The sequence below is a fragment of the Parus major genome, chromosome 3 (assembly GCF_001522545.3).
Source record: "Parus major isolate Abel chromosome 3, Parus_major1.1, whole genome shotgun sequence".
Lineage (NCBI taxonomy): Eukaryota > Metazoa > Chordata > Aves > Passeriformes > Paridae > Parus > Parus major.
Genome location: NC_031770.1, coordinates 12,163,063 through 12,187,998, shown reverse-complemented (window position 1 = coordinate 12,187,998; position 24,936 = coordinate 12,163,063). Strand labels below are relative to the sequence as shown.

Sequence of the window (24,936 nt, the reverse complement as noted above, 5' to 3'; positions counted from 1 at the left end):
ACGGCGCCCGCCGAGCCCGAGCCCCCGCCCCACAGGACGCCTTTTTCTCGGCGCCAACGAGTCAGAGCTCAGGGAAGCACCTGGGCTTTGCTGCCCTATTAGGAAAGGGTGGGGTTCCACATTTATTCTCCAGGAAAGCTTTGCTTTGTTAAGCTGTGTTTGGCTCCTCCTCTCAGCGCTGCGGCCGCTGCCCAGCTCCGGGAAGGTGGCGGAGCCGTGCCGCGGAGCAGGGCGGTGCTGGCTCCTCCAGCACAGCTCGGGTGAGCCGGGCTCCTGAGGCACCAGAGGGAAGCAGAGGGCTGAGAGCGCCGCTTGTCTGCTTGCTTCACTACGTGCCTTAGAAGAACCTCACCCCTTGCAAAGCCGTGGCTCCCGCCCCGAGGATCACTTCACCGCCTTTGAGGAGCCGCGGTTAAATGAAGGATCGGGATAAAACAAGCTGTCCGCAGCACAGCAGGTGCCACAGGGCTGTTACAACACCGTCGTCACTTGGCAGTCCCTGAGGGACAAAGCCACAGAGCAAGATGGTCCACAGAATCTTTATGGTCACCTTAAGAGCACAATGCAGAACGGGTCATCTTCTTCAGGCTACTTTTCGATCTCCTAATTCTGTCTGGAAAGGAAGAGCCTGCTAAGGCCTGCATGTGTGTGCCTGGTGTGGGGAAATGAGGAACTTCTGGCCTTGGTCAGCTGCCCACACATCCTCTTAAGGGCCACACCGGAGTTCGCTAGATTCCAATGAAATAAGATGATGGAGAGACACGTTAACAAACAGTATGACTACAGACAGGCGTTTCCAAGGGAAGGGCTTTAATTCCATTCATAAAGACATATATTTCTTTTCTTCTGAAGTCCAGCTACCTCATAACATTAAGAACATTGAAAATTTTCACATAGTCATGAAACAGGCAGAAATGTGCACAGAAGTTTGGGCACACAACCCTTGGCTGGGCTGGTTTTCCTTTCCACTACCACTGGTTTTGTGTTGGTGGTGATGAACACTGGCTAACACAAGAACATATTTTGTGTTCCTTTCTCTCCTGTTACCAAAATTAAGACTCCACTGTGGCAACTACTGCTATAGTCAGATAGCTAACAGGTACACACAGTAGATGAAGGACAAAGAAGTCACATTCGGTGTGTAGCTCTCTGTGGGCTTGATGTGAAAGGACCATCCCAGTGGATGTGATCCATAGTTAAAATGCACAGCCTGACCTTTGGTCAGTGTAGCTGTCTGTTCATCTGCACTGAAAATCAGGGAGGGAGAGAAGCCTGCTACACTGTGGAAAAGGAGCCCCCCCTACCAGAGAAACTGTTTGGGTTGTGTTTCTAAATTCTTGGGTATTTCTGTTTATTCTTTGCTCTCCTCTCTACTGCTACTTAGAGCCTAGCTGCTTCCAAGAACTGGATCTGGGCCACCTCTGCTCCCTCCTCCCTCCAAGCTGTGAAGCAGAATGCTTCTACAAATCAGAGCCTGCATTTCAAATATCCCCACTACTTCTGTTCTGGGTGTCTTCCAGCCAGAGCGCCTGTAGCAGGAGGAGGTGGGTGCTGGAGTCTGTGAGGCTGCTCTGTGGTTAGAGGTGTGCCCAAAGGGCTGATCTGCAGACCAACAACCAGCAGAGAGGTGGAAAGATTCCAAAGAGCTGGATTTGGCAGCTGTGGTGCCCTACCTTGCCTAGACACAAACCCACCTGACATTGTTCCTGAACACAACACACTGCGCGCTACGAGAACTTCACACTGAGCAAGGAGGGGAAGGGAAGGCAGCAGGGAAGGAGCAAAACAAAGGTGTCCCCTCTGAGCCTTGTGCTTGAGATCACAGGAATCCACACACTCTTCAGTATTCCTGAAACATGGTTCCAGGACTACTCATCTGGCGTGTGTAGAACTTTCCTAAAGTTAACATCCAGCTACAGGTACCAGTACCTTATTTCCCTTCACAGACTCAAGACAGTTCCTAACAAAGCAATCAAACCACAGAAACACTGAATGGTTTAAGTTCAGGTGTTCATTTTTGCTTATAAACAATAACAGAGACAAAAAAACCTGCAACATTTTTTTTGACAGGTTTCAAAACTTGAAATCCATGGAGCCCCTCTGAAGTGAGAAACATTTTTTAGTTTGGTATTTTTGTTTGTTTGCTAATGAGGCTCTCCAAAGTTACAGTGGTAGGAAAATTCCCCATAAGGAATTTCAATTTTCCAGTGGTTTCAGTGTATCTTAGTTGGCATTTCCAGGTCTCTCCCTTTGGAGCACAGGAACCAATCCTTTTGGATTGTGTTTTCCACGTACAGCATCTCACTGTTGACATCCAAAGTCCTAGGGATAAACACACCAGCATGCTCCAGCTTTCCTGTGGCAGCCAACATCCTCCACTGAAAGCTGGGGGAGTTTTTAGGATGGAATGGGCTTTTCCCAGCTCCCCAGCCCCCTCCAGCAGCTCAGCGCCGCAGCCTGAGGAAGAAGGCGTGTTTGCACTCCTTGCTGTCCAAGGGGTAATACTTGTCATAAAAATCCAAAATGTACTCCTCGGTCTTAAATCCAAACTTCTGGTAGAGCAGCATAGCAGGGTTGCTTGCAGAGACGTGAAGGGTGACGTCCTTGCCCATGCAGGTCTGCCAAGGGAGGGGGAGAGGGAAAAAAGGGAGATATCACTGTGAGAGAACGAGACAGCCTCTGGGGGAATGCGGAGGTGAGGAGATTCAGCTCAGGGATCCAAGGTACTGAGGAAATGTGAGAAAAGTCACAGGCCCCGGCACAGGAGTTACCACACATAGCAACAGCAAAGGGAGCGCTGCTGCTGCTGCTGCTCCAAGCCTTTGTTCCTGGGAAATGTGGATTCTCTGACAATGAAAGCAGGTTTGGGATTATAATTTGTCATCTTTCCATTGTCAATTACTAAAGTAATTGTTAATTAAAAATAACCTTGGTGTACAGCCCTGATCTCAAATACAATGGCCTGAAGAAAAGACAAAACATGCCAGAGGATCAGGCTCTGCACTCCTCCCTGTCAGCAAACAGAGCTGAGCTCTCTGGGACTGCCTGAGCACCTCTGTGCTGTCACGCTGGAATTCCTGCCTATCCCACCCAGCTCCTCTCCCATCCTTCAGGGCACAGCACTCGCCTCCTGAGAAGGCAGGAAATTCAGTTCAGACAGCAAATAATAGCATAGCTGAAGTTACCTTGAAGATCCTAAATTATTCTAGCCGGCAACACTCGGATTAAGATGCTGAAATAATTTATTTACTGCTTTCATCAAGTGTTTTAATAGCATTCCATGTATATTGAGTGTATTGTAACTCCTAAGTGGGAACAGTAATACCCTCTAGGAAATCTTCAAGATAAAACATTCAAGGGGAAAACTCCCAGGAATTTAAAAAAGGAAGGAAAAAAAGAAATAATATGAAGCTGTTTCGGGGAAAAGAAAATTTGAATGAGATCATTAAGAAAATGCAGTTTAGTCCTCTGGGACAGATGCATGAGAGGATAAGTTTTGACAGCAAACCAGCCACCACTATTTGCATCAAAACACTTTCCTGTTAAGTTATGGCTGTTCCCAAGAATTCAGCCCCAAACTCAGCACACTGATCCCAAAGTCAGCCACCTACTCTTGATCCAAACAGAGCATCAAAGTGTCTCAAGCTAGAGAGGAGACCCCAAGTCCAAGCAGACTGCAAAGCAGCACCTGCAACCTGGAGACTGAGGAACAGGTCACAATCACCATTTATTTTACAGGACTAAACCCCTTCTACCACTGTCAAAAAGACAGCAGCAGCAGAATAAACCTAATGTGAGCCAAACATACAGTGCTGATCTCTCACTGCTAGTGTGCCTAATCAGACTCAGATCTCTCAGATCTGCTTGGCTTTCCTCAACAGGGAATTTCATGCAAGCAGGATTAGGTTAATTGATCTGATGCATCCTACAAAAAGGTGTGAGGATTTTCTGTGGCTGACTTGCCAACTCCAGCATCCCAGCTCTGCTGGAGAGGGAAGTCTCTGAGAGTCCACCTGCTGGAACTGTGCAAACCTTGGCGCCTGTTCCCACTGGTGTTGACATCTCACATCAGCAGACTGAGCTGAGGGCAATTTCCTTCAACACTTCACACAGAGCTGCCTGGGAAATGCAAGGGGTGAGTTTAAAGAATATTGATTACAGGCCTGTGTCAGCACTGCAGAGAGCTGTGCAGGTAGCAGAGTTACCCTCAGGCGGCCCAGGAGCGGAAAGTGCTTTTCCAAAGCACGGATCACTTTACCCAGGGCTCTGCCAGCACTCCCTACCTTGCTTCAGCCAAGTAAGAAAGAGGATAAAACAGTTTCAATGGTGAGTTTTTGTTAGTGAAGCTCACCTTGACTACAACAAATTAAGAAATATTTCCCATCGCAGCTCTGCCAAGAGAGTTCAGGGAGTGGTAAAACTATGGAGTTAGGCTCTGTAAAGGACATACATCTGCATCCTTACTCACAATTAAGCTGCCTTTCCTGCAATTTAATTCAAGAAAGTCAATGGAATTAAGGCTACTTGAATAACAAGTATTCATCCAGAGAATTAATGAGGTTTAACTCTTTTAATATCACCCTTTCAGCTAGCTGACATTAATTTTCCCAAGTATTCCTGTGGAACAAGGCCCAGTACAAGCCAGTTTAAACAAACAATGAGATTGCAAACACTTTATCATTAACTCAGCTGTATTTGAACCAGAGTATAAAAATGAAAGTGAGTGATTGAGATCAGTTAAGTGGAATGCATGGAATAAACCTCCAGGTGCAATCAAGAGAGCTGCAATAATTCTGACTGACCCTGCCCAGTCTTACCTCATTTTCTCCTTTAAACCTCCCATTTACAGTATCCCTTTTACACAAACTACTGACCACTGAAGAACACAGTTAATCCCAAAGCAGCTGAAGTGTGCAGCATCCCTCTAATTCTGAGGACATGACCAGGATGGTTGTTTTCCTGGGCACATTTTAACTTCCAAAGCAGGAGCTACTTCCTCCCATAAACATTCACAAAAAGGGTTCTTACGGTCTAATATCTGTACATGTGCACACAAGGAAGAAATGAGAGCTGGTTCTTTGGCAGATTCACAGGATGATTTCATTCCATTACCTGGATAAGATGGTAAATCATGAAGGTTGCAATCCCAGCTCTTCTCCACTCAGGGTGCACCAGCAGAAAAGAGATGTAAGCTTCGTTATACTTCACATCTGGCACCATAAAGCCAAAGGCAATGATAACTTTCTTGTAAAGGACAACAACACTGAAGTCTGGATACTGCAGGCACTCTGACAAATCGATTCCTAGGGAGAAAGAAACAGCAATTGGAAGCACTGCAAACCAAAAGAAAAGTGTAGTTGAAATCCAGGGGTTTAAGGCTTTTTAGAAACACCTTCTCTTTATTTCAAATTTGTGATAGCAGGAGATCACAGCATCATAGAATAATCCAAGGCCCCTGCTAGAGCAGTCCTCTGTTACTACGAATTATGCAGCCAAATGTCCCACATTTTGTGAAATCCCAGGGGTCAGGACACCTAGAGTGCAAGGGATGAACCCTGCCTTGGGAAAACCAGCTGCCTGACCTGGTGTCTCCCCTGCCAGGTAAGTATCTAAGGAAAAAGGTGATAGAACAAAACAAGATGTGCTTAGAGGAAGCTAGTGTGGAAAAAACAAAGCTGATTTCCTTTCAAATGACTCAAGGATGAAACTGAGACTTAACTCTCTTCAGAAGCAGCCCACATGAAACTGGTTTCAGCTTTGATAGCATTGCCTGCTATGGTTCCTGTCTTTTTCCTCCACCTTGCCTGGAGCTCTTAGTGCTGTCTCTTGTGCACACTCAGCTGGTTGTGGAACTTCATTGTGAGCCTGATCACAGCTTCCAGTGCTATCAAAACACTTGCTTTTACCATGCAAATTCTCTAATCTGAGGGACAGGGTAGCCTCTCAGGCCTTGTGTGCTTCTGTGAGTCAGAGGCTGGACGCAGAAAGAGGCTGCAAGTTTGTTACCTTGCCTATCCACCCTGCTGCTGCAATCCTAGAGCATCCACACAGCCTGTCAGCATCAAACAGTTCAGCTCGAGGCACTGAAGACTGACTGCTTGGTAATTTGCATGGACAGACCCTAAATGAGATGCAAGCCACAGAGGAGATGTGCAAGAAACATTTGCTTCAGCCTCAAGTTGGCAATTGCAATGTATTCAGAACACGGGGTAACAAAATAGTAGAGTATGTTTTCCAGAAATCACTCCTGATGAGAGGCAGACTTCATAAGGCACCAGGCCCCAAGAAGTGGGCGAGTTATTTTCTTGCTCGAGAGTAAATTGGGTGGAGCAAGACGTGGGAGGGATCGATTGGCAATCGGGCGTTGTGTTAATTAAGCCAAAGCTGCCGCTGCCTATGGAGTGCCTCGCAGCACGTCTGGACAGGAACACTCATTGCCCCGGGCGCTGGCGGCTCCGCAGTGGTGCAGTTTTTCCTGTAGGAAGATGCTTAGCTTAGGATGGTTCACCACTGGAGATGCTTCCCGCTAGGGAGAGGTTTCCCGTTAGGGCACCAAGGCACTGTGAGAAACAACACCCGGGAATCTCTCTTCCACCAGCTCGTTTGCAGTCAATACCTCGAAACCTAGTTCTGCCTTGGGAGAAGCAGGAACAGCTCTGAAAGGAAGGATTTGGAGGGATAGAACTAAGCGCTGGTACAATGATGCTCAACACCCAGGTGCTTATCCCTGCCTCCCAACCCCAAGCTGTGCCAGCTAAACCCTTTGCATCCAGGCTTTACCTCCCAAGCATCACTAAAAACAGAATCAGGATGCAATGATCATATCCCAGCCTCAGAACTGTTTTGCCATGGCAAAGACTGTGATTCTTGTTTGGAGATTGATGGGAGTGTCAGCTTTCTGATTTAATGATGAACAGTTCACAGTTGGGTGGAACACACCCATGCTCCTTATGTTAAATAAAACAGGGTGAGTCCTGAAGAACTTAATGAATGTGCAACCCAACTTGGCCAGAACTTCAAATGCATTATCAGGAGAGGAGAGACAGTGACAAAGCGGTTCAGCCTCTGCTGGGATTGCAAGTGTCTCTCACAAACTCTGAAACAGCTTGTGAAAGGAAAGGTGTGCCAGGTAATTTTCCCCACACTGTACAATTTGCATATAATGAGTAGCAAAAAGAGCTCCCGTCCTGACTGCGGCATATGGGCACTGCTGAGCTACAGCCCTGCTGAATCACTATCTGCAAATCAAAACACAAAGCAAACAGTCACCTGCAATAAAGGTGTGTACTGTTTGTCCTGGGCTTTTCTAAAATAGTCTGCTGCGTTGTTTGCTGATCAAGCAGCTGATGCATGCAGCAGATGAACATCCCTATTATTATTTCAGAACTAAAGACTGCAGCCTCGTAACCACCCCCAGAAAGGGCAGCCATTGTCCCCAAAGAACCTGCAGTTCCAGAAATTACTCAGAAAAACACAAACCTAATCTTGTCCATACCTTGTAAATACTGAGGCTTGAAGAAATAAAGGACATCACGACAGAACAATTAATTGAATCACAGAATATGCTGAGTTGGAAGGGACCCTCAAGGATCATCAAATCCAACTCCTGGCCCTGCACAGGACAACCGCAAGAATCACACCCTGTGCCTGAGAGCATTGTCCAAACTCCTCTTGGGCAGGCTTGGTGCTGTGACCACTGCCCTGGGGAGCCTGTTCCAGTGCCCAGCCACCCTCTGGGTGAAAAACCTTTTCCTGATATCCAACCTAAACCTCCTCTGACTCAGCTTCAGAGCAGTTCTATTGGGTCCTGTCATCACAGAGAAGAGATCAGTGCCTGCCCCTCTGCTTCCCCTCCTGAGGAAGCTGCAGACCATGATGAGGTCTCTTAGTCTCCTCCTCTCCAGGCTGAACAGACCAAGTGACCTCAGGCAGTCCTCATACAGCTTCCCAACTCTGACATATCCAACTTACTGCTAGGAAGAAACCTTCTTGAAAAGGAAATGAACAGTAATCTCTGATATACAGCTGTTAATTTCAACCCCTGATTCTGCAAAACATTTCACTGAATGCTTAAATTAACTACTAAACTACCTGGACTACTCCTATTAGCACCTATTTTTGTTAGTGCTGTGCTAATTAGGACCTAATTGCCATTTCTACACCATCTCCAGAGACAAAGACACCAAACCCATGCCTCCACCTCAAATGCATTCCTGTGACATCAGATAATGGGTTTCTAAGAATCAGCCAGACATCAGCTGAAGAAATATTTGGTCCAAGAACATTTTTTTTCTGAACAATACTACTTCTTTCTTGGAAACCCAAGCACTGGAGGAATCTCACCAGGCCAGAAGAATTCGTGGCACATGGAGTTTATAGTGGGGATGTGATTAGGGCGAACGTAGCAGTAATCAATGGGTGCTTCTGGCTCAGCCTTCCAGTTGAGATCATTCCTGTGTGGATTTGCCCGGATTTCTGCCAGCAGCCTGAGTTTTGGGGGCTTTGTCTCATAATCACGTCTGCCAGGAACATGAAAAGGAAACACAAAAAGCAAGTGAGTAACAGGAACTAACACTGCAGCTAAATAAGTACTGTCCATGAAATATCTTCTGACATGCTCAACTTAGGAAATAAAAGAACAGTCTTCCATTCACACAGGAAAACAGCCCCCAGCTCAGCAAAAGTACCCTTGTGCCAGACACCAGGACACTTTCCAGACCTGCAGCATGTCCAGACGGTCTTTCCTTACAGCATGAGCAAGGAAATCACGGTTCTGACCCAACAGTGGGTGCAACTTGCATTGAATTGCTACAGCAATGCCTTCTCTGCCCTCACCCCCTCTTGGAGATTCCCCTTCCCAATGCAATCCATTTCACTACTCAGCTAAATCAAACACTATCCCTTCAGGGTTACCATGGTGCACTGGGTTGTACTTTGAGGAGGAGTGAGGAGCACTGCCCAAGAAAGGTGTCCTCTCCGTGGGCTGGCGGTGCACAAGCCAAGAGCAAGCTCAGACCCTCTGTACCTGATGTAAGGTTTAAGGACACGGGAGGTGTAAGGGCTGACAATACTGTGGTCTGTCAGCAGGTCTTCTGAGCCTACCAGGCGGTACAGAAACTTGGTTGTCTGCTGGCGATATCCCTTTGTGGCAGGCAGCATTGTCTGGATGCACAAAAAAATGCACAACAGTTGCAGGAAGGTCAGTCAGAGATTCAACAAGGGGATCATATGGAGAGAGAGTAAGGGCCTTTCAGTGCGACAGGGTGGACTGGACCCTTAGTGCTGGTCCCACCTCTGGACTCTGCTGGGCACTCACAAATTTGGTGCCCAAAACTAAAAGTGCTGCAAGTCATCTCCCTCCTACACACCCGCCTGTTTGGGTACTCCCAGGCCTCCACCACCAGCATTTGGGCAGGGCTGGAGTACAAATACATCGACATTTGTGGTGCTGACAGTGACAGACAGCAGTGCTGAACCAGCATGTCCCAAGAAGAAAGGGACTTAGGAGAGCATTGGTGGGGACACAGCCCCAGGCCAAAATGAGTCTTGTTCACATAATCCTTTTCACTTTAGGAGCCAGATAACCTCAGTGTGACACTGCTGGCAGCAGCAAAAGTGCCAAAAGCTAACTTAGATTTGGGAACACCCACCTGGTATCTGTCCAAGATTCTGAAGTCCTGGCTAGTAGTTCTGTATGTTGCTTGCCCTACTGGGGACCTGGAGACACCGCCTTCTTTGGCTCCATAAATCCCATCAACCAGGAGCAGTGCAGCATTCACAACCTGGTCCAAGTCAAAGAGTGGGAGTCCTCTTTCCCTCTTGGCCTGCCTGACCAGCAGCTTGCGCCTCAGCCTCCGGGCCTCTGGGGTCATGCTCAAAGCATTGGGACAGGCTTCCAGTCTCTTCAGCAGCAGCTTTTCCTCATAGATGCTAACTGAGGTGTGCTTGGGAATTCTGGGTTTAGCATCCTTCTCCAGCTGTAACTTTCCCTTGTCTCGTCCTCTCACCTGCAAGGGTGTGTTTGATTCTTCAGGATCTTCACTGTCACCTTCCATCCGTTCTGTTTTTTCCTCTTCACTCTCCACCTCTTGCTTGATTTGCTCAGCTGTTTTCACTTTTTTCCTGCTTGCTATCATGGTGCCAGCACCAGCTGCCCCACTGGGAGGGGGCACATACTCTATTCCTGGGTCTATGACTCCATCTCCTTCCATCTCCTCATCATCTGTGGTACAGATCAAAATAATCCAGGGGAAAGAAAAAATAGTTTAAACATCAAAGTCACATTTCAAAAATGCTTGTCACAGCATTTTTCTGCTAAGGAATCACTAATGTGGGTTTACCCAACACACTTAATTTTCTATGTACTCCCAGATCTCCTGATTTTGGATGGGAGATGCTGAATAGAGTCCAATTTCAGGACACAGAATCAATCCTGCTCCTAAAGTGCCTTGTAGTTTGGCATCGGGAAACAGTGCCCCTCCTGAGCTGCAAGCACATGCTCTTTGAGGAACATTAAGCTGCTGAAAATTCCCAAAGACTGGGGATCAAAAGGTCGAACCAAGCTGGTGAGCTGTATCTTCAGCTAGAATACCCTGGAGAGGTTCTGTCCTCTACAGAACCTCACTATTCTTCCTGTCACCCAGAAGACTGGCTCCTTAAGGAGCTAAGAGAATTCAGCCTGCAACACTGCTTTGCAATCTCACTGAAATTTAGCATCCATTAATCAGCACAATCAAACTTATAATACTGGGACATTACCATGGGAATAAGATTTCTCCCACAAAAAACATCTGAAACAAAACTAGACCTGCCATGTAACTATGTCTTCTGTGTCATAAATGCTTATGCTGAGTGGTCGAGCAGTTGCTGTGTGAAGTCTACCCACTGTTTATTCAGGATCTCTCAGAAAACAATAACGTGGGTTTCTTCTGGTCTTAGAAGATGACAATAAAACTATGGAAAATCAGTCAATTCTCACACTCAACTAAAACAACAGAATACTGCCAGTTACTTTCCATCTTATCCTGAAAGGATCCTGCAGCTCACTGGGAGCTTCTTTTTTAAGAAATATTCCCAGAAAACTGCACACGGTTCATCACTAAACAAGACCCATGGTGGCTCTTACCATGGAACAGTGCCTGTGGTGGCATGACATCCGGGATGAGATCTGCTTCCGAGAGCAGGCTGGGAGTGGCGGAGTGCGAGGCGGGAGTGCCGGGGGCAGAGAAGTCCAGGGACGGGGACGGAGAGGGGCTGGTCAGAGGCGTGCGGTCGGATGAGCTCAGGGAGGAGAAGTCGATGACCTCTCCTTTCTCCAGGACGATGTCGGGCCGGCGGCAGCGGCTGCTGAACTTCACAGGAGTGGAGGAAGTGCTGCGGTCCAGGAAGCCGGCTGCCTCCTTCTGGGCTCTCCGAATGTCCTTGGCTTCCTGAGTGCGGGACCTCTTCTCCTTCAGCTCCATGGCTGACTCGACTGGGTTGCGGCTCACCCGCTTCCGAAGGCCTTCCACAGTTATGATGGGATCCAGCGGGGGCTTGGAAGCTGCTGAAGAAGGAGCTTGCTTAATCTGAGCTCCTCCAGTCACTGGATTCACACTATGCAGTCAAAAAACACACTGGCTACAAAGCTTAAAAGATGGGGTTTTCACTGTGTATGAAAAATTCACTCTGGGACATGTAGCATTAAGCCAGTGTACGACTAAAGCCTCATTAAAGCCCAAATTTTGTTCCTCCACACAGAGGAGAATTTGCATCTAATGACAAAAGATAAAAGACATTCCCCAGGGTAAAGAGAAGTGGGAAGATTGTGGATTTCAGCTAAAAAAAAAAAACAACCAAAACCACTCTGCACAGGCCTCAAAACTCTATGAATCAGCACAATGGAAAAAGGTAATGAAATATAACAGGCTTCTCACACTACAGTATATGCACCATAGTTCTCTTCAGTCAACCATTACAGTGGATCTAAACTAAGGGAGTGTACATGCACACAAACTGGCTTTAGCTGAACTTTTCTCATGCTTTTCTCCCAGCTCTGGGCCAGTGCAGAGTTACCTTTTGCCTTCAGTGCAGATGATGACAGCTTCTCTCCTTCAGGTTTCATTGTTGGGGGTTTGTTATGAACCAGCTTCCACCATCCCGGTTCTCCAAATTCCTGTGCCCCTGAGCGGAAAAACAAGGGGCTCCCCACAGAGAGACAGCCAGCAACTGTGCTCCACCATGTTGAGGTCTTTTTCCTGTGGTGGGAGAAAGAAAAACAAGAGTTAGGTCTCCACTCACCAGCTGTGCTTCCATCCTGAACAGATGTTCAGGATGTTTCTGCCAGTGGCACTGGCACACACACACACTGAACTACTCCTGAAGCACTTTTTTGGCCCCTTGGATGCAGGGAGCTGCATTTAACTTTCCCTCTGCTGGGCAGTGCACTCTTACTGGGCATCTGAGCATTTTTTGTTCCTTTAGGAACTGGTCACAGGGCTAAATAAGATGTCACTTAGGGAAGAGGTACAAATGTCACTTAGAGAAGAAATACTGAAGAATTGTCCTTGTAGCCAGTAACTGAGGTACTCCCTCAGACTCTGGGATAATCAGGTTCATGGTGCAGAGTCTAACCTCAGTTGCTCAGAATCTCAGGATTTCTTCTTGTCTTTGCACACCCCCACGGGCAGGAACATCTGTACATGCTAAGGCTTGGCTGAGTTGGTGCTCACTGCTGCCCTTACACACCTTGGGGTACTGAATCTCAAAGGTGGGGGACCAAACCCAGCTGCTGCAGCTCAAAGTCTGGAGTGTTACAGTAAATCTGGATAAGCTGCACTTCAATATGACAAGGAAGAAGATCATTGCATGGTTTGTACTGCTACACACGTGATTCAGCTGTCTCTGTTCCATCAGTGGCTTGTCCAGGCAAGTGGGAAGGCTGTGTCTGAGGCCAGGAATCACTCTCTGAATTTCAATCAGAGCAAGGAGTTCCCAGGGCAAGTCTCAAAAGGCAGCAGCAAACCCTGGGAGGCATCAGCTCCCTGAATGAGGGACAATGGGCCACCAGCTGCCCTCCTGTCAGGGTCCCTGGGGCTTCCAGAGATGACAAATGCTAACATTTCTGAGAACAGAGCAAGGAGGCACAGACAAGCACTGAAAGCAAAGCCAAAGACCAAATCTGGTTAGGAAGAAAGGCCAGATCTTACAACAGAGGAATCCCTGGGGAAGAATAGAAGCTGTGAAGTCAATCAAATCTACAACTTCCAAGGATTGCTCAGTTCCTTTCCTGCCTCCACAGCACACACATTAAGAGTGAGGATTTGGTTTGACAGCTTCAGCATGCCCAAAAAGAAGTGCTGTTCACCTGGAAAATGAAGGCTGCCCTTAATGAGAGGGGCTCGGGCTCCTACTCTAACAGTGTCTTAACACATACTGAAAAATGTTTCAATTGTTTTAACACCTACTATGTAAAAACCATTCCATTAATATCCAGAACAATCTAAAATGTGAGGCTCAGCTCTCCTTGAAGAACTTGGTCCTTGCAAGCTTAACAGTCAAAGAACTTTGCTGGATCACATTTTTGTCCCTAAAGTTTGGCAATACCAGGATTAGCCCATCCATTGTGACTGTTTAGAAAAACTCAGTCTTTGCAGGTTCACATGTTTCCTAAAGGAAGATAAGAAATAATCCAAAATACATGCATTTGTATTGCTTTTGTGTGACTCTCCTGGGGTTGTTTTTCCCCAGTAAGAAATTCTGATTCTTTCTCAAGTGTACCCCTCATGCCTGCATTCAGATTCTCAATATTAAATCTTCCTTTTTTATCACTTGTAAGGCTCAACAGAGGTGTCACCAAATTAACCAGGATTCTTGTCCATCTGTATAACAAGTTTTAATTCCTTTGGCTCACCAACCAGACCCTCAGGGAAATATCTTGTCTTTACCTGTTCCCTAGTAAGAAAGTCCAGTGTTTCTCAATAAAAGCACAAATGTCCTCTTTCCATCTGAAGTACCCCTGACGGCCCGTTCCTTCCAGAGACAAGTTGTACATTGCCAACATGACAACCTGGAACAGAAAGTGTTGGACACAAGTGAATCCCTTCTGCTTTTTCTGCTGAACAGACCCCCACAGCTGCTGCACACACACACACACACACAAATCTTTGCTCCCTCATAAATATCTTATTTTTGCAACATCTCATAGGCAACTTCTGCAATCCATCTTCTTCCTGTTTTTGTGCTGCCCATTCTTGTCTTTCTATTGTTAGATGCACATTCTTCCAGAGATTTCTCCATCCCAGGGGAATAACAAGCTGCCTAGTTATACAGGTTTGTGCTGAGACACAAGAATTGTGCAGCTGTTGTATAAATGAATTACAGTACAACTGGGGTCTGAATGTGATGTGGAGATACAGAAACAGTCTTTCAAATAAAAAAAAGGTCACAAGTAATCCCGCTATCCAATACATCAGAAACATTGTGACAACGATCTTTCACACACTTCATAACCAAATCCTGTACTGTAACATACCCAAACTAAAGGGCAGGTTTGAAAAATATCTCACCTCCTTCAAGTAAATCCTAGTTGACCAACTGTTAATTACATTTACTTAATAAATTTTAATTAATTTATTAGAACAAAACTAAAGTCAGCTAGGCTGGGATCACCTTTCAACAATCACACAGCTCTACTTCCAATAACAACTTTCATTTCACCCTCAAAGAAGTCTGAAATCTGCTTTTCTTGGGGAGATGGATCTCCTCACAGTGGATCTTGGCTTTCTGAGATGCATTGTCACTGATGTCAAAATGAGGAAATACGGACAGCTTTAATGTCCCCATCCCCCTATTCCTACCTCACAACCCCTCTCAGTTTGATAACTAGGATTTTGTGGGTTTTAAAGTCATGTGGGACAATGTCTAAGGATGTTAAAAATAATTCTCTTTACAATTGGCTAAAGATACAGATCTGTTCAGGCCACATACTCTGAAAAAAATCCAGAAATCACTGTCCCCATTCTTCCTGCTCCAGGCTAGTTTGACCATTTCTCTCAATTCCACTTACCAAGAAGCAGCAGCAGCTCTGGCTGCTGGAAGCCCAGGAAGGTGGTCACAACTTTCTTCTTCACCCATTTTCTTTTTGTCTGCCCATTCCCCATGGCACTCTGAAGAGACCTTTGCTTTCCCCATCTGGAACTTGGTGAAACTCTGCCAGTCTGCCAGCACAGACCCCTACCTGCACTGGCCACCAGGAGAAAGCAGTGCAGGATTTCAGATTATCTTACATGACAATAAGGCTGAGTGCCTATGGGCAAGAATCAAGGAAAAGCCAGTAAGGCTGATATTTTCAACAATCTGACAGCTTGTCCTCAGGACAAGTGGCCTCCTGAGCTGGTAGATGGGGAAAGGGAGCAGAACAGCCCCATTATTCAGGAGGAAGCAGCTGGTGACCTGATGAGCCTCTCAGATGCTCACAAGTCTATGGGACCAGATGGGATCCATCCTTGAGTACCGAGGGAGCTGGCAGAAGAGCTCACCAAGCTGCTGTCCATCATTTACCATCAGTCCTGGCTCACCAGGGAGGTATCTGATGGCTGAAGGTTGGCCAGTGTGACACCTGTCTGTAAGAAGGGCTGGAAGGAGGATCCAGTGAGCTCCAGGTCTCTCAGCCTGACCTCGGTGCCTGGCAAGGTTATGGAACAGATCATCTTGAGTGTCATCACCTGGCACCTACTGCATGGATTTAGGGGGGGCAGATCCTGCCTGACCAGCCTGATCTCCTTTTATGACCAGGTGACCTGCCTGGGGATCCAGGGAAGGCTGTGGATTTTGTCAACCTGGACTTCAGCAAAGCCTTTGACACCACCTAGAGGTGCCTGGACAGGCTGGAACCATGGGCCAAACCCAACAACAGGACGTTTACCAAGACCAGGTACTGAGTCCTGCACTTTGGCCACAACAACCCCCTGCAGCACTACAGGCTGGGGGCAGAGCAGCTGGGGAGAGACCAGGCAGAAAGGGATCTGGGGGTACTGACTGATGGCAGACTGAACATGAGCCAGCAGTGTGCCCAGGTGGCCAAGAAGGCCAACAGCATCCTGCCTTGGATCAGGAACAGTGGCCAGCAGAAGCAGGGCAGTGCTTCTTCCCTTGTACTTGGCACTGGTGAGGCTGCACCACAATCCTTGTGTCCAGTTCTGGGCCCTTCAATTTAGGAAGGATGTTGAGGTGCTGGGGCACATCCAGAGAAAGGCAGCAAGGAGAACAGATCCTATGAGGAGCAGCTGAGGGAGCTGGGGGTGTTTAGGCTGGAGAGGAGGAGGCTCAGAGGAGACCATATCACTCTCTACAACTCCCTGACAGGAGGGTGCAGACAGGTGTGGGTTCAGCCTTTTCTTCCAGGGAACAAGTGACAGGAGAAGGACACATTTTTAGTTGCACCAGCGCAGGTTTAGGCTGGGCATTAGGAAGAATTTCTTCACAGAAAGAGCGACTGGGCATTGAAATGGGCTGTCCAGGGAGTTGGTGGAGTCACCATCCCTGGAGGTGTTTAAGGAAAGCCTGGATGTGGCACTCAGTACCATGGTCTGGCTGACCATGTGGTGTTAGGTCATGGGTTGGACTTGATGATCTCAAAGGTCTTTTCCATCCTATCTGATCCTGTGATTCTGTGATATTCTATGAGCCCAAAGGATACAAACAGATGTTACTTTGATTGTTCAGGTGTGCAAATGACTGGAACAGTGAATACCAGCAAGGACTGATGCCAGTGCATAAGCAGCCAGGTTGGAGCTTTGTACCCAGGGAGTTGGAAAGCTTTCTGTTTCTATGTTGCCACCTCACCAGGTTTACATTTTCCTAGATACAAAAAATGTTTATGCCTAGAAGCCAAATTCCGTTTATTTTGCTTTTCCAAACCTGCTTGAAGCCATGAATTCATAAGCAACATAAGGGGAAAGAAAAAAAAAGAAAAGGAATGTGGTCTGTATGATTATCTTTCAATTTCCATGCCAAATGCTGAAGTTCTCATGTGCAGACCTCACATAGTTAATCCTCAGCTAATTAATTTCTGAAGTTCATGCAAATGCTCCTTTGTTACCCATACCTGATCCTCCTTTTTCCAGGTAGCATACACACACAACCAACAATTTCTGAAAGTCCCACAGTTGTTCTGCTGGCACAAACATCTCACTTACTTGTTGCCATGTTAATCTCAGACGTTCAAATTGCTCCTTCCCATCTTCTGAGCAATCAGAGCAAGTAAATCTGAAGAAGTTATCTCCTTTGAGGTAGCTGAGCTGTTCTCTCAGTTGACCTAAAATGAAAAGGTAAAAATCAATCTTTCTGTCCTTTTATAGGAAAAAGTGCTGCAAATAAAATTTGGATTTCTTCCAAGATCAAGTTTATCTGAACAAACGACAGAACCACCTGGAAACCCCCATGCACCCAAAGTTACAGGCTCTAATTCTGTGTTTCTACAGCAGAGGAAAAAAGATCATATGAATCAGGGCTTCTAAACTCACCAGGAGTTAATTTACACAAACATGAACAAGTGAAAAATTACACTGGAGGACAGGGAAACTGTTAAGACTAGAGTGTTTCTGGAAAGGCACACTCAAAAGGTATTTTGCTACTAGGAGTTCATCTCTTTTACTGTATAACGACTCCAGATCAAGCATTTTTAAGATAGGGATACCCTGCTTCCATACTGAATTGCAGAATTCAAGTTGCAACTGTGTCTGATGAGGGGAAAAAAACCCCACCATTAGTAGATCAAGAGGATTTCTAAATGCCAATTCAAGTAAAAAAGTAATTTGCCTGAGCACGGTGGCCATTTTCACAAGTGACAACAGAACTCCCTAGAAGTGAATGATTAGGAAAAAGCAAAGTATCTCCCTTTGACAGCTCGTTTATTCTGCACATTTGTATGTGGCTACTGTTGCTTTGCAACTGGCCTTTTCTGCTCTGTGCATTGTTACAGCAACTGTGGAGAGGAACATATCTGTAAAATAAAACAAGTTGGGTGTAAAACCAAGTGCTCCAGCATGAGATAGCTCATGCTACCTTTAACTCTGCTTCATTTTTTTATTAATATATTTCAAGTTAATATTTCCCTTTACTCTGTAGTAATTTAATAGTCTGATGCTGGTTTCATTATATTAACAACTAAACATTCACTACCACACCTTGAGAGATTTTTATATTGTAAATTTAGGCAAATTCTAAAAAGGCAAAAAGGGCAGCTCTGACATATCTGCAACAGGTGCCACCTAAACAGTTCATAATTTCTAACCACAAACAAACAAAAAAAACATAAAACCCCCAAATCAAACCAAACAAAAAGCCCACCACCAAAACCAAAGCCAACCAGTGTTTAGCAATATCTGGCTTTTGAATATAGTAACAGATCAGATCATCCAGAATTTAGAAAGTAAAGTTGTCTATTACACTGCTAACAGCGTATATCTTATGGAGAGGCATCAAATTCTGCAGCTTGCTCCAAACACACCCCAGAGCTGGCTGCTGAAGGCTGGGAACATTTCTAAGCCAACTTAAATTCACATTATTGGGAAAACATAAAGGTTGAGATTTAGCCATATGCTCCACAGATATGACAAATCAACAGGGAGGGGAAAAAAATTACACACAAAGTCCTTTTCCTCCCCAGAGCTTTACAGCAAGAATTTTTGTCATTATCTGAGCGAGCAGAGAGGTCAGGGCGCTTGGCCCAAGTCCCTAAACAGCTGCAAGAATTGTGAGGGTGGGCACGTTTCTGAACTTTAATGTTCTCTACCAATTGAAGAAGACAGTTTGATTTTATTAGAGAGAGCACCAGCTCTGGACACACTGAGCTCCTGGGCTGAAGTGTCTAACACATTCCCTGCCAGCAGGCATCACCCACCAAGACAGGACAGGGTACAGCCCAACAAGCTGTGAAACAGGAACACAGGACAGCACAAACACCTTGCAAACACCCACCACGGCCAGGCACAACACAACTGGCAGCCTTACTTGCTGGGATCCACTTCTGACATTTCTCACAGTAATAGGACATCTCCTCCATCCAGGACGCTTCACCCTCATCGCTGTTCAGGGAGTCCCCGCTCTGGTCGTGCGATAAATCCACGGAAGCCTGGTCCTCGGACTCCACAATCAGGAGAGTCTCCCCTTCCACCTCGCCCTCCTCCAGGCCCTCAGAGGTGGAGGTCCTGGTGGCTTCATCGTCGTGGCGGCTGAGCAGCCCACTCATGTGCACGTTGTTGGCCATCCTAGAGGGATCCTGCACCACAGTGAGCTGTTACCTCCCCACCTTCAGTCCATCCGTATGTGCCGCAGCCAAGTCTCCACAGTCCAAGTACCAATCACAGAGGAAATGGGTTTTTGTCTGCCCTAAAGCCTAAAGAGGCTGGATTAAATTTATACAAAATAACCAGTCTTTCACAGATTACCTGTGTTTATTAAAACACCTGCAAGAAGTGAGATGCAAATGGCCTTCAAACGTCTTTAATCAAACCTCCAAGGAGCCAGGCCAGCGCCTAGGACTGCTGCTAACGTTTTTCCATTAGCGCCTTGTCTCTCTCTTCCAGGAGCTGCTTTGTCAGAGCAATCTGCTCTTCTAACAGGCGAATGTTCTCCTTTTTCTGATTCTGACGCTCAAGATCTCTGACAACGCCACTCCGCAGCCTCTGAAAACACAAGGGACAGGGTTTATCACAGCCCGGGGGATGCTGATAGGGATCAACCCCGCCCAGGCTCCACCGCTCCTGCAAGGCTGTTCCTTCCCTCTGCTGCTGTTGCAGGGTCTTTACCACAACAACTTAACGTAGCTGGAATCTTGAGGAGCCAATATCCAGTATCACTACACCAAAAAGTGTTCCATTTGCACTCACTTCAGATGGTTTGGTTTACTAGGTGACAAAGCTATTGAGCAAATAAATGCAAGGAGCCTGTAATTCCCATGCCATGCAGCATAGATGTGATCTAAAAAATCCAGTTATCTCTGACCTAAATCTTTACCAAATCAGAATAAGCTCCTCAAAACTTCTCTGCTTGGAGGCAATTGTGTGACAAATTGGAAACTGTTTTAAAACCGGAATGTGTCTTCATTTGCTTCTTTATGCTCATGTCTCAATCTTAAAAAAATACCCACAGACTGCTTATGCCAAACTCTTGAAAAAGCAAGGCACTTGCTTCAAAAACATCCCCTTTACCTAAAAGGTTTGTTATAAATCATGTAAATACATAACATATATATATAAATCACATAACACATATATATAAATCAATACATAACATGCAACACAAGACCAGCAGCTTGTGCAACCCCTCAATGGGTGTATAAAGCCCAAAGACAATCCCAGCTGCTCTTTGCTTCCTCCATACGCTTCTCTCTGTTTTATCTACACATTTTTACTCACATTGATACTTTGATAATTAGGTGAAAGATGAATAATTTATTTGACCCTCTTGAATGATGCCAAAATGCACCTGCAAATAATTTATTTGAAAGCTGACCCTGAAGTCACTTGAGAGGATGTCTGTGACTATTATTCAACCAGTTATTACAGGGTTTTATTCCTCACCTAGCATGCCAATAACTGCACACTTCAAATGTAATCATTTCTCCTGTCAAGATCAAAACAGAAAGGTTTTAAGAAATAATTTTATCTTGTTAATAAAATGCACAGACACATATGTCAGCCAATAATCAAAACTCTCTCCACAAGTTAATCCAATAAAACCCATTCCTTCCCACCAGCTCCCATCAACAGAACTCAGGCTACAAATCCGTAATTTGAAACTGAACACAAAGCTCATAAACTTACTGTTATGTTACTATTAGTTAATAACAATAAAGATGTGGGGAGATACAAGCTAACTGATCAATTGCACCAAGAATGTAATCCTCTTTCCTACACAAAACACTGCAATCTTTCAGATGGTGGATGTATTTACTTTGAAAATGCACACTTTGACAAGACACCTTTATAATTTGAGTGTCAGGAGTGACAAAAACCTATGAAAAAGTGAATCTTCTCATCTGCCTCTATTCTTGGAAGTTAGCCCTACTAGTCTTCTGCAGGAATGAAAAGCATGTGCAAGCTCAAATCACTCTGGGCCTGGCACATCAATTTATAAAAGTCAAAAGTTTATTAATCTGCATAAACTTGAAATACTCTCTTACACCAAGACTGCAAAATATGCATGTTATTTATTTCCATTATGTTCTCTAAATAACTGGATCTGTTGAACATGAGGCCACTACTGCTTAACTTGACCACAAAGAATTATGGAAAGAAAATCTCAGATTTAATTTATAAAACATAAGCTTTGAGCCTTGGCCCTTCTGAATAGGTATTAGCCAAGGATTTTGGTCAAAAAGATCCACAAAGCTTAGGTGTCTCACTGTAACACCCAAGGGTGATGTTTATTCTGCAGCACATGTTCAAAGTTCAACTGCCATTAATTGCAGCTGAGGTTTAGTTCAGGAGCATTTAGCAGATATTCCTGCCAGATCCTCAGTGCTCAAGGCAGGCACATTGAATTAGAGAGCAGCCAGCTACAAAAACATGGTATGATCTACCTAGAATGTGTTAGGTGATCTACACAGCACATCCATCAGCTCTGGCAAGTGCAGAGCCATTGCTGGTTGCCACTCCAGGATCTCAGCTTTCCCCTCCTTGCTACTGCCTGTGCCATTCAGTGTTCTCCCACTCCTGTTCACACACACCTGCCTCTTTCCTTACCCAGACCCATCTCATCCTCCAAATTCCATCACTCTTAAGCACTGACAATCTCTTGAGGGGGAAAAAAATATTATCTTCTAATTACAGAATGTATCATAAAGCCCAAGCAACAGCCAGCTGAGCTGGGATATGGATTGAGAATTTGAACTCTGGTGTTCTGTAATTTCTGACTGTTTCAGTGTCATTTAACACAGGCTTTTTCTGCGTGCATTTCCTAGATTTTTTTGTATGTAAGTGGAGAAAGATCAGATGTGTGCCCTCCTATAACCCTTGCCTTATCAGCAGGATGCAAACCAGCACACTACCCACACACAGCACACCTTTACACAACCACACAGCTTTTAGTCCCAGGCAGGATTGCTCTGTGTTAGGACTCACCATGGTCAGACCTGACACTTTTTGGCTGTGGGCTCTCTGGCACACAGGCTGCCTGCCAGGAGTTCCCTGATTTTTGTACATGCAGCACAGAGAACTGGCGTGTTTCTGACAGCTTTCACTGTGCCTGCCCTGGCAGAACAAGAAGGGAGCAGGGGCATACCACAGTACAATACGGTACAGCCCAGCACAGCGCTGTCTCTTTCAGCAGGGTGCATTTGTGGGGCTGAAGAAAAACAGGGCACACCAGTGGGATAACACTGCCAGACAGGGGAGAGCCCTGGGAGGTGGCCTTGGCCTAGAGGCTGCAGGATTACATCCTTCCTGCAAGGGAGGGAAACACCTCCATCGAGCCTCACCTGGAGACCCTCACTGCTATTTGCCCCTGAAGGGAAACGCACAGGACAGCATTAGGGAGCTGCTGCAGCTAAAAGAGCATGGAAAGCAGAGGTGCCAAGGCAGGAAAACACGGGGAAGGGGTAGCTTGTGGAGAGAGCAACATCGGGAGCAGTGCAGCCGAGGCAGGACCAGTGGGGCAGCGCTGGGCAGGGGTAGCTCTGGCCTCTGGCAGCGGGGCTGGGCACACGCAGCACCCACAGCCCCAGTGCTGGGGCACTGGCTTAGGTGCGGGCAGGGACGGACAGACGGACATGTGGGCTCAGGTGCGGGTCCGCAGCGCGCACGGGGCGGGGCTTGGCGGTGGGCGGGGTTCGGTGGTGGGCGGGGCTCCACGCTGAGCCGGCAGGTGGGGGCGGGGCCAGTCAGGCCGCCAGGTGAGGGGGCGGGGCCTGCCCGGCCGGTGGGCGTGGCCACAGTGAGGGCCGGGGCAGGGCCCAGCTCGCCACCTTCCCCCCGCGGCCCGCAGCGCGCACTCACCTCCAGCTCCCGGCGCTGCTGGACGTGCACGGCCGCCACGATGGCGGCGGAGAGCAGCGCGGAGACGGCCAGCGCCAGGCGGGAGCCCCGCGACATGGCCGGCGGGGCGGCGCGGGGCCGCGGCGGGGGAAGCGCCGGGCGGGCGGGGGTGAAGGAGAGCGTGAGGCGGCGCACCCCGCCTCCGGCCGAGCGCCGAGCGCAGCGAGCAAGGCCCGAGCAGCCGAGCGCCGATGCGGGGCGGGGCGCAGCGCCGGGAGGCGGGGCCGGGAAGCCGCTCCCTGGAGCAGCCGCGGGCACTCGCACCCTCCTGGCCACGGACTCTGACACGGGGTACTAAAAACGCGCCTCTGTTCCATCAGCGCCACCGGGGATTGGGTGCCCAGCTGTGCCGGGGTCTCCCGGGGCTGTTCGCCGGAGCTTCCTGCCGGCGAACACAAACAAAAGGAGGTTTCTCCTGCGTGCGAGAAGCATTTCTGGTTTTGTCAAGTGAAGACCACCAGTCCTGCGCTCTCCTCGCCCAGAAATTCCGAATTGCATGGGAGAAGCAGCTGGAGAAAGCTGCTCTTCAATTGTTTGGTTTCTTCTCATTGTTCAGTGTGTGGCCTTAAGGCCTCGTGTTTGCCAGTTTTTCGTGCTCTGAAGACAGAATTATTCCATCCCCATCCCTTGTGCAGTGGAAGAGGGAAACCAAACACGTCAGGCTGATCCTTCCTCGTTATAATCTTTTTCATCTCTCTGCTGAATGAACGTGATTAAAATGAAAGGTGAAATTAGTGGGAATGATAATATTTCAATTGAGCCTAATGGCTGTGCTCACGTTGGTGTGTTTACTGTTATTAGGGTTTGTGCATAAGTGCCTGTAACGTGTCCAAAGCCACTGGAGTGCCAAGAATGGGGTCGAGCCAGAAGCCTGGTGGATGGGAGCCAACACTGCACCCTTGGCACCGGGGAAAGGTGCAGCTTCCCCCCGAGTGCCTCTACCCAACCCTGTCTTTAAACACTGGAGGGGCTAAAATCCCCAAGCAGGGAGCATTCAGGCTGTGCTTTCACGGTCTCAGTTCCTGCCATGGTGGTTCAGGTGTTCCTGTGCTCCTCCCTTTCTCGCAAGGGCTGGGCCTCACCGAAGGGCTCAGGTCCCCTACCGTGACCCTGCTCTTCTGCTTCGTCCCTTTTCCATGCTCTGGGGTGAGAGGGGACCTTTTCCAAGCCCAGATTAGCAGCTGGTCTAGTTTAAAACCTTGCAGCAGCCACGATGTGGAAAAGCCCATTTTCCTCTCTGTGAGCCCGGCTTCAGGGGCAAGGAAGTGGTGTGATGGAGGTGGGAGGGTAGGAGTGCCCAGAAGGGATGCTGCTGGGGAAAACCTTTCCAGCTGGTGGTGGGCAGAAGGACACGAGAGAAGATTTCAGCCCAAGGAACACCAGCCTGGTGGCTGTGTCCATGAGACTCCCAAACAGAGAGGTAGAGGATGGGTTTAAGCTGAGAGAGAGATGGATCAGGAGGGCTTCTCTGCTGGTGAAAACTGTGTTATGCCCACAGCTTTCGTGCCCTCTTTCCTGTGCCTGGTTCCTCCTTTTCTGGCCTGGGAATAGCGGTGCAGCCGCCCATGGAGGTGGGACCAAGCGCCAGTGAAGAAAGGATTGGGTCACGCCTGAAGGAGACTGGAAAGCTCAAGGCTGTTTTTTCCCCTGGGCAAACAGCTCAGACCTGGATAATGCTCTTGGATAACATCTTCAGTCCATCCTTAGAGTGTATTTTTATCCTGGATTTCAAAGAAAATTCAGCTTGTGCAACCCCTGTGCCTCATCCACCCTCCACGCTCTTTCACAGGCATTTGGCACCCTCTTTGCTAAGGCTGCATTGCAGGCCCTGTCTCAGCAAGACTTCTATGTTTCTTTCCCTGTTCCAACCTTTCTGATGGATGAGGAGGAGTTCTGGCTAGGTTTTGTGTCATGGTGG

The 24,936-nt window shown here is 47.3% G+C and overlaps 2 protein-coding genes and 1 non-coding gene across 5 annotated transcripts; all 3 read right to left on the bottom strand.

Annotated features, from left to right (window-relative positions):
- Positions 1–793: 793 nt before the first annotated feature.
- KAT14 (lysine acetyltransferase 14) lies at positions 794–19,438 on the bottom strand. 3 transcript variants are annotated; one of them, XM_015623034.3, is made up of 10 exons: positions 18,994–19,438; positions 17,178–17,296; positions 13,926–14,047; positions 12,055–12,236; positions 11,126–11,545; positions 9,651–10,222; positions 9,026–9,162; positions 8,344–8,519; positions 5,113–5,303; positions 1,993–2,618 (listed from the first exon to the last, which is right to left on the bottom strand). In XM_015623034.3, the coding sequence occupies exons 1-10, from the start codon at positions 19,247–19,249 to the stop codon at positions 2,445–2,447; spliced, it is 2,349 nt and encodes a 782-aa protein (XP_015478520.1). In that variant the 5' UTR covers positions 19,250–19,438; the 3' UTR covers positions 1,993–2,444. The 3 variants fall into 3 exon arrangements, with proteins under 3 accessions (XP_033369136.1, XP_015478520.1, XP_015478521.1); XM_015623035.3 differs by having other exon boundaries at positions 11,126–11,542; XM_033513245.1 differs by lacking the exons at positions 17,178–17,296; positions 18,994–19,438 and adding an exon at positions 15,047–16,257 and having other exon boundaries at positions 794–2,618.
- On the bottom strand, positions 5,447–5,609 carry LOC117244199. The gene has a single exon (XR_004496813.1). It is a non-coding gene; the product is annotated as a U1 spliceosomal RNA (small nuclear RNA).
- On the bottom strand, positions 19,418–23,141 carry LOC107202357 (protein PET117 homolog, mitochondrial). The gene is made up of 2 exons (XM_015623036.3): positions 22,980–23,141; positions 19,418–19,667 (listed from the first exon to the last, which is right to left on the bottom strand). Exons 1-2 carry the CDS (start codon positions 23,073–23,075, stop codon positions 19,530–19,532), a joined length of 234 nt encoding a protein of 77 aa, XP_015478522.1. The 5' UTR covers positions 23,076–23,141; the 3' UTR covers positions 19,418–19,529.
- Between the last annotated feature and the right edge of the window lie 1,795 nt (positions 23,142–24,936).